Source organism: Salvelinus fontinalis, chromosome 3 (genome assembly GCF_029448725.1).
Source record: "Salvelinus fontinalis isolate EN_2023a chromosome 3, ASM2944872v1, whole genome shotgun sequence".
Lineage (NCBI taxonomy): Eukaryota > Metazoa > Chordata > Actinopteri > Salmoniformes > Salmonidae > Salvelinus > Salvelinus fontinalis.
In genome coordinates, this window is record NC_074667.1 from 32171207 (window position 1) to 32181014 (window position 9808).

General features: G+C 42.0%; 1 protein-coding gene and 1 pseudogene across 1 annotated transcript; both read left to right on the plus strand.

Moving 5' to 3' along the window:
* The first annotated feature begins 2245 nt into the window (after positions 1 to 2245).
* On the plus strand, positions 2246 to 4620 carry LOC129844365 (pseudouridylate synthase TRUB2, mitochondrial-like). Its single transcript, XM_055912689.1, has 3 exons — positions 2246 to 2417; positions 3199 to 3335; positions 3542 to 4620. Exons 1-3 carry the CDS (start codon positions 2332 to 2334, stop codon positions 3685 to 3687), a joined length of 369 nt encoding a protein of 122 aa, XP_055768664.1. The 5' UTR covers positions 2246 to 2331; the 3' UTR covers positions 3688 to 4620.
* Positions 4621 to 7271: 2651 nt separating this feature from the next.
* LOC129844349 (haloacid dehalogenase-like hydrolase domain-containing protein 3) lies at positions 7272 to 9574 on the plus strand (annotated as a pseudogene).
* The last annotated feature ends 234 nt before the right edge of the window (positions 9575 to 9808 follow it).

Below are 9808 nucleotides of genomic sequence, written 5' to 3' on the forward strand. Positions count from 1 at the left end.
ATCGGAAGAATCCCGGAACATGTTCCAGTCTGTGATAGCAAGACAGTCCTGTAGTTTAGCATCTGCTTCATCTGACCACTTTTTTATAGACCGAGTCACTGGTGCTTCCTGCTTTAATTTTTGCTTGTAAGCAGGAATCAGGAGGATAGAGTTGTTGTCCTCAAATGGTTCTACAGCTGCAACATCGAGAGCATTCTGACTGGTTGCATCACTGCCTGGTACGGCAATTGCTCCGCCTCCGACCGCAAGGCACTTCAGAGGGTAGGGCGTACGACCCAGTACATCACTGGGGCAAAGCTGTCCGCCATCCAGGACCTCTACACCAGGCCATCCAGAGCCTGTAAGTAAGCATTTCACTGTAAGGTTGTATTTGGCGCACGTGACAAATAAACTTTGATTTGATTTGAGGCCAGTTGGATGTACTGCCAAATTGGCAACAGCTCTGGTGGACATTCCTGCAGTCAGCATGCCAATTTCACACTCCCTCAAAATCTGAGACATCTGTGGCATTGTGTTGTGTGAGAAAACTGCACATGTTATTGTCCCCAGCATAAGGTGCACCTGTGTAATGATCATGCTGTTTAATCAGCATCTTGATATGCCACACCTGGCAGGTTGATAGATTATCTTGGCAAAGGAGAAATGCTCACTAACAGGGATGTAAACATATTTGTGCCCAACATTTTAAAGAAATAAGATTTTTGTGAGTATGGAACATTTTTTATTTCAACTATGAAACATGGAACCAACACTTTACATGTTGCATTTATATTTTTGTTCACTGTAGTTCACAGGATGATGGTGGCACCTTAATTGGGGAGGCCCGGGTCATGGTCATGGCTGGAGCAGAATCAGTGGAATGGCATCAAATACATTAAAAACATGATTTGATGTCATTCCATTTGCTCTGTTCTGTCCTCCCCTCAGCAGCCTCCACTGGTGTAGTTATGCCGCATTAAACTAATCAGAAAGTCGGAAATTTCCAAGTATCCTAGTTCCTGACTAGTACATAAACATGTCAATAATCCTACTAATTACTACACGTGCTAACTACCTCACTTTTGTTTTGAGCCGACTTTGCCGTGGGCTTTGAACGGGGCAACTGGCTCACGCCCGGGAGGCAGCCCGGTTCCAAATCGAATGCAATCAACTCAGCCGATGCTAAATACGCCTACACTGGCGCCCAGGCGGCATTAATCGAACCCCCTCACTGACATCAGAGGACGTATTTAATATTCGAAGCAGGCCATTGGCTGCCTTCATCACGAGGGATATGTACGGAAGTTGTGATTGGTTCCAAGTTTAGCAGTTCGCAAATTTGCCTGAGCAAACATTGTTAAAATATACATTTTCTGAGAAAATGTGCAAGAATTGATTGAAAGTACCATAACATTTTACAGTAATCATAAAAACCTTTCATTTTCATATACAAAAATCTGTATTTTCAGGATTGGCCCACAATTTAGGTGGCAGCAAAGACAGTAGTCAAAGACATTACAATATGAAGATAGGCAGAAACTGCTTCTCCAATATAAATCCCCGATCACGCTTATATGCGATTTCGTGGAGACGTTATTTTCGGGTCTACCGGTCGTCACGTGCCAAACTGCGTATGTGCATGCCGTCAAATCAAAGGCACTCCAATATAAAGTCGTTTCAGTATGTCACTTTACCGAGGTTGCAGTAATAACATGCTCAACTACTTAAGACTTGTGCTCGAATCTAGGTTGTGCCTTTAGATTTCGAGAAAATTAACAACTAAGGAAGAATGGTCTGCTAAGCAAGCGTTCCCGGATGTCTCGCGATGTTGCGCCTTTGATATTATATATTTTTTTTTTTGGCGAGATCAAGAAAACAACCCTATCTTTTTATTTTTTATTATTAACAACAAATCAATACAGGAAGTACATGTGGGAACACAAGTATATATGAATAATATACAATGGACAATGGTGTAGAATATCATATTACACAAGGACCTACCCAACCAAGCCGCACTGCTTCTTTAACACAGCGCGCCTCCAACCCGGAAGCCAGCCGCACCAATGTGTCGGAGGAAACACCGTGCATCTGACCCCCTTGGCTAGCGCGCACTGCTCCCGGCCCGCCACAGGAGTCGCTGGAGCGCGATGAGACAAGGATATCCCTACCAGCCTAACCCGGACGACGCTGGCCCAATTGTGCGTCGCCCCACGGACCTCCCGGTCGCGGCCGGCTGCGACAGAGTGCTAGCACTGCGATGCAGACCACTGCGCCACCCGGGAGGCCCCACAATGTGATTTTCTGGAGGGAAAAAAATCTCATTTTGTCTGTCATAGTTGAAGTGTACCTATGATGAAAATTACAGTCCTCTCTCATCTTTTTAAGTGGGAGAACTTGCACAATTGGTGGCTGACTAAATACTTTTTTGCCCCACTGTAAGTAGCACTTTCAAGTATTTTTACTGAAGTACTTTACACCCCTGACAACACGTCATAGGGTCTAACGTCATCTCACGCCAAACAGCGCATGTGCATGAAATCAAATCTTGAGGCACTCCTTGCATATAAAGTTGTTTATGACGAAAATTAAATTGTGTGTCTTTGTCACTTATACGAGGTTATAGTAATAACATGTTCAACTACTTAAGACATTGGCTCGAATCTAGGTTGCGACTTTAGATTTCGATGTTGCACCTCTGGGTTTAGAAACTCTGCAGTATCGTTCTGGAATATGTAAGTCACGTCTACGCGTCCACATTAGTTGAATATGTTGACGTCGACTGATGCGAAGTGTTGTCAGGTCGGAGCTCTAGAAAGAGGCCAGAGTTCCCGACTTACAATTCCGAGTTGGATGTATATATTCCCAGTCAGAGTTCATTTTTTCTCCCCGAGATCCCAGTTGTCTTGAACTCACTGAAGACAGATTTCCCAGTTCCGAGTTTCCAGTTATTTTGAGTGTGGCAGAAGTCATGCTGGATTGACATGGCCAATGTTGAATGTTTATTAATTTAAGCTTGGAAAAGCGACCCTTAAACCCAGACTTGGGACCACACAACCACTCCACTGAATAGCAGGCTAGTGATTGCTTTGCAATGCTTGCAGTTAGCCACTGATTCCTTCCAAACCACTCATTGTTGAATTGCCAGCTCATCTTATTTGTAATTTTGCTATACGTAGTGTGCAGAGCAGTGTAGGATAACTGTGTTTGTTCTGGCAGGTACTCTAAGGTGGACATGAACAACCAGGAGGCCTATGAGCTGGCTGCGAAGGTGAAACTCCGTCCCGACGGGAAGTCTCCCTCTATTATGATAGGCCTGCGTTTATTACACTTCCAACCACCCCACTTTACCTTGGGTAAGTATTTCACCTGTACTGTACAATAACCTCCTGGATTGACACTTGCTCACACACATGGCTACAGAGACACAGGGCAACACTCATACATGCAATAGGACTTGGCACATGTCTCTTTTTAACAGACACCTTAATGTTGCATTCGAAATGTATTAGATATTCTGTAATAGTTTGCTAATTCCATTTTTTTACATTACATTAATCAGAGGTGCAGTGTTTGAATGAAACCCAGCAATACCTGTGCAGAATCTTGCATGAGGTGGGCTTGGAGCTCTGCAGCACGGCAGTATGTAAAGGAGTGCGCCGCACGCGATACGGGCCCTTCACCGTACAGCAAGCTTTGACCCGCTGACACTGGACTGCCCCTGGTGTCATACAGGCCATCCAACAGTCCAGGAAGGCTAGAAAATCCAAGAGCACACGGGCAGGGGAGAAGACAGGAAATTTAGGAAGAAGCAGCAGTCACTGGTGATTCCCACCGGTTACACTTGGTATTGACCTCAAAAGCATTTGGCTATTGATGTCCTTGGGATTAGATATCCTTGAAAGAAAGCTACACGAGCTGCAAAATAGATTGGTTTTAGTCAATCAATGCAGATGTGGAAAGACTGAGCTATTTTTCATGTGCAATGTCTCTGCTTTTTTTTCTGACAATGTAAAATGTGTGACCTCTTTATGTTTGTGTATCAATGTGTTTATTCATCTTATAAATTAAATAATATTCCAACTGTGATGATATATGACATCAAAATACACTTTACCAACCAATAAATACCAGAATGATCTACACTACTTCTAAGTCAACACTAGATGGCAGCACAAGACAAATTTGATTAGCCACATTTCACAAATCATGTTTTAGCAATCTGTGTAATTTTGCAACCAAACTCCGGATTATAAAACATTTATGCAAAGGATTAACACACAAAAACAATACATTCATTATAGTAATGCATTCTCAAATGGAACCCTTCCTTAGCAAGAGATTCCGTGCGCATATTTTAGTTGCTGCACATGACCGCCTTCAGTAAGGCCCGTGCTATCCGGGATCTCCCTGTGTGCACAAATTTGTTAACATCCCTGTTGGTGAGCATTTCTCATTTGCCAAGATAATCACCTGACAGGTGTGGCATATCAAGAAGTTGATCAAACAGTATGATCATTACACAGGTGCACCTTGTGCTGGGGGAATATATAAGGCCACTTTAAAATGTGCAGTTTTGTCACACAACACAATGCCACAGATGTCTCAAGTTTTGAGGGAGTGTGTAATTGGCACGCTGACTGCAGGAATGTCCACCAGAGTTATTGCCAGAGAATTGAATGTTCATTTCTCTACCATAAACTGCCTCCAATGTCATTTTAGAGAATTTGGCAGTACATCCAACCAGCCTCACAACCGCAGACCACGTGTAACCACGCCAGCCCATGTCCTCCACATCCGGCTTCTTTACCTGTGGGATCGTCTGAGGCGGGGTGGGGCGTGCTGAGGAGTACAGTTGAAGTCGGAAGTTTTCCTACACCTTAGCCAAATACATCTAAACTCACTATTTCACAATTCCTGACATTTAGTCCTCGTAAAAATTCCCTGTCTTAGGTCAGTTAGGATCACCACTTTATTTTAAGAATGTGAAATGTCAGAATAATAGTAGAGGGAATGATTTATTTCAGCTTTTATTTCTTTCATCACATTCCCAGTGGGTCAGAAGTTTACATACACTCAATTAGTATTTGATAGCATTGCCTTTAAATTGTTTGAATTGGGTCAAACGTTTTGGGTTGCCTTTTTATTTATTTTATTTTATTTTACCTTTATTTTACCAGGTAAGTTGACTGAGAACACGTTCTCATTTGCAGCAACGACCTGGGGAATAGTTACAGGGGAGAGGAGGGGGATGAATAAGCCAATTGTAAACTGGGGATTATTAGGTGGCCATGGTGGTTTGAGGGCCAGATTGGGAATTTAGCCAGGACACCGGGGTTAACACCCCTACTCTTACGATAAGTGCCATGGGATCTTTAATGACCTCAGAGAGTCAGGACACCCGTTTAACGTCCCATCCGAAAGACGGCACCCTATACCCTTTCACAAGCTTCCCACAATAAGTTGGGTGAATTTTGGCCCATTCCTCCTGACAGAGCTGGTGTAACTGAGTCAGGTTAGTAGGCCTCCTTGCTCACATACGCTTTTTCAGTTCTGCCCACGCATTTTCTATAGGACTGAGGTCAGGGCTTTGTGATGGCCACTCCAATACCTTGACTTTGTTGTCCTTACGCCATTTTGCCACAACTTTGGAAGTATGCTTTGGGTCATTGTCCATTTGGAAGACCCATTTGCGACCAAGCTGTAACTTGCTGCTTCAATATATCCACATAATTTTCCTCCCACATGATGCCATCTATTTTGTGAAGCGCACCAGTCCCTCCTGCAGCAAAGCTCCCCCACAACATGATGCTGCTACCCCCGTGCTTCACAGTTGGGATGGTGTTCTTCGGCTTGCAAGCCTCCCCCTTTTTCCTCCAAATATAACGATGGTCATTATGGCCAAACAGTTCTATTTTTGTTTCATCAGACCAGAGGACATTTCTCCAAAAAGTATGATCTTCTCACGCCCTGATCATAGAGAGCTTTTATTCTCTATGTTGGTTAGGTCGGGGTGTGATTAAGGGTGGGTTATCTAGGTGAATTGAATTTCTATGTTGGCCTACTATGGTTCTCAATCAGAGGCAGCTGTTTATCGTTGTCTCTGATTGTGGATCATATTTAGGTAGCCATTTCTCCATTGTGCTTTGTGGGATCTTGTCTAGGTATAGTTGCCTGCAAGCACTACCCTGAGCTTCACATTTCGTTTATTCGTTTTATTGTTTTTGTTCTTTAAGTTTCTCTTCCAAATAAAAGGATGGAAACATACCACGCTGCATCTTGGTCCAGTTATTATGACGAATGTGACAGATCTTTGTCCCCATGTCCAGTTGCAAACTGTAGGGGCTTCTTCTTTGCTGAGCGGCCTTTCAGGTTACATCGATATAGGACTCGTTTTACTGTGGATATAGATACTTTTGTACCTGTTTCCTCCAGCATCTTCACAAGGTCCTTTGCTGTTGTTTTGGGATTGATTTGCACTTTTCTCACCAAAGTACGTTCATCTCTAGGAGACAAAACGCGTCTCCTTCCTGAGCGGTATGACGGCTGCGTGGTCCCATGGTGTTTGTAGTTGCGTACTACTGTTTGTACAGATGAACGTGGTACCTTCAGGCATTTGGAAATTGCTCACAAGGATGAACCAGACTTGTGGAGGTCTACAGTTTCTTTCTGAGGTCTTGGCTGATTTATTTTCATTTCCCCGTGATGTCAAATAAAGAGGCACTGAGTTTGAGGGTAGGCCTTGAAATACATCATGTTACGTTTATATTTTTGTTCAGTATATTATAACTTAAAACGCATGTGTAATAAACCCGCTTCCCCTATGCGTGACTATTTACTGTTATCATTGACAGCTAACTTCCTAATCAGTAGTTTATCTCTGTGTGGGTCATTCAGAGTGAAGAACTGGGAATGAAAACACTTGATTTTCACAGCACATTACAAATCAAATGCATTTTAATTTGTCACATGTGCCGAATACAACAGGTGTAGACCTTACAGTGAAACGCTTACTTACAAGGCCTTAACCAACAATGCAGTTTAGAGAAAAATAATTGTTAAAGTATTTACTAAAATAAACTGAAGTAAAAAAGAAAGAAAAAATTGAAAAAGAACATAATTAAAGAGCAACAAAATATCAGTAGCGAGGCTATATACAGGGTGTACAGTTACAGAGTCAATGTGCGGGGGCACAGGTTAGACGAGGTAATTGAGGTAATATGTACATGTAGGGAGAGGGTGGACATTTGATTAGCAGAGCATTTTTGTGCCTAATTTGGCATCGTTTATCGATGGGGGTGGTCCAGGACACCTTTTCCCCGTGTTGAGTACCCCTACTGGACACACTGGCACCCAACCTGTATCATAGCTTCTGCAGCCCCTGATAACTGGGAGGTGAAAGGATTATAATAACTGTACTTTCATTCAGAAATAGTTTATCAGCTTCTGCATAATTCATGTAACATCTCCAAAAACATTCTGTGACATCATTTGCGCAAAATGATCAAGTATACCTCTATGCATTAGACATGTTCTATTCTAAACCATTCTCAATATCTTACTATTGAACACCTGTTTGGCATGGTTTTGTCCTCAGGCATTTCCAGACTCAGGGAAGACCCTGGAGAGTATCTCCTCCCTGGGTCTGAAGCAGGGTTTGGTGTCCAAATTCGACAATCGTCTGGAGGGGATTCTACGAGGCTGTAGCCTGCTGTTTCACTTCAGCTTCCTGTTCACCTCAGAGGAGGCCGGGATAGCCAAACCTGACCCAGCCATCTTCCACCAGGCACTAGAGAAAAGTGGTGTGCCAGTCGCCAGCGTAGCTCACATTGGGGACCACTATGTCTATGTCTACCTGACCTCTCAGTCGCTAGGCCTCCATGGGTACTTGCTGGGCAGACAGGACAGGGATAAATACCCTGATGCACCCCACAGCATCGATTAAAGACCCCGTAGGAGCTACCTGCACGTCTCCAGAAAGACATTGCCTAAATGTTATTTATTACCCAAGTAAACTCAGGCCGGGATTCAAACAAACCGCACCAACATCATCCTGCACTTGACTTTTAAAGGTAATTTTGTTTCAATCCCAGTTCGTTTTCAGAGTTGATTTACTAGTTTTTATTTAGTTTCAGTTTGATAAAAGCGTTTCTATTTCATTTTTTTATTATTTAGTTTCAGGTTTAGTGTTAGGCACAGAAAGTAACCTATGCGTGGGAGGCTAGAAGCCATTTGTGTGTTGTAGGCATATAGTTTGTTTGTTTGGGATGTCACTTCCTGCCACTGGGGAAGTTGTAATACATACGGTGATGGGCCAGGACATAGGATTGGTTAGATTTAAATTATAAATCAATCCTATTGTGACTTGGATTTAAAAGAATCAGCACCTAGACTGGTGCAAGAAATAGGGTGGAAGGAAACTCTTGCCCATGTTTACACCAATCCAATGTTTTTTTAACTTCAGTAGTAGACGTAAGAAGAATCAAGTACCTTTACCTTTATCTGACAGAAAGAAAGAGGAAAAACCTACAAATGAAGTCATGGCACATCTGACATGTTATGCTTATGTATCACTGACTAACCCCTTCAAATAGGTTTAATAAAAACAGCTGCAACAACAAAAACATCAGACAGCGACTGTCAGTTTGAAGGTGGTCAGTGTCAATTGTGAATGGCTCCAGCAAACTTCACATGCTACTCTAGCATGGCCCAGCCACGCTCTGTGCTCGCCCTCAGATTTCTTCCCTATTAGCTAGTGATAGCTAGTGATAGTGGTCCACAAACTAGGCCTCTTTGAAACATCGCCATCTACTGGCAGCATTAGAAAAAAATTCTTAAATCCCCAGAAGTTTAGGAGAAAAAACTCAAACTAATCATAATCTATGCTGTGTTTTTTATATGAGTTCGTTTTGCAGCAAAAGGTAATAGTTTCAGTATAGTTTTAGTTTTCCAAATGTTTTTTGTTTTTATTTTAGTTTACTAAATTGATTTTAAAATTTTAGTTTTCATTTTAGTTTCAGTTTTTGTTTTCTATAATAACCTTGCTTACTATCGATGTTAGTGAAACCAGCCCAAAAACTATTAATTTATGACCTTTTAGATGTGGCTCTAAACTCCAGCATTTTGGATTTGAGATTAAATGTTTTACATGAGGTGGCAGTAGGGTACAGTGGGGTAAGCTGAGCCAAAGGGGTAACTTGAGCCATCCTTGTTTCTAGGAAACCATACAAAATGTTTATAATTTGACCAAAAAATCATAATTTCTTGGAGTCTGTGAAGGAAGAAACCACATGGAAAGTGTGGTAAGCAAGTTAGGTCCAAAAATGGATTTTCACCAAGTCATATAAATGTATTGCATTAGATGTTTCATGATGCTTGAATCTAAACCAAAGTAGATACTGTTAAGATTGTTCTATACATCAATTGGGGTCTCTATAAGCTTCAATATAAGGTCCTAAACCTAGCATGAAAGTGCATCATTGTAGCTTTATGGGCTAAATATAGTCAAAATGTTTGCCTTGGGGTAAATTGAGCCAATGTAAGTGTTTTCTTCCCAGGTGTGATGCAAGGCATTATCGCTGTGATATGAGGTAAGAACAGGGCCTTGCCTATGTTAACACTTACAATGTGTTTGTTATGTGTTAAGCCTGTGCTAAAAGATGGTTAATATGATTAAAATGCAAAAAAAGCTGTTGTGATTGTGTTGAATTGTGTTTGGGGAAAAAAGATAGACATGGTTTTTAAAAGGTGGTCATATTTTATTCAGTACAGAAATTTGTGGGGGGTTTAGCTTACCATCAACTTAACCTGGATTAAGCATACCCATAAC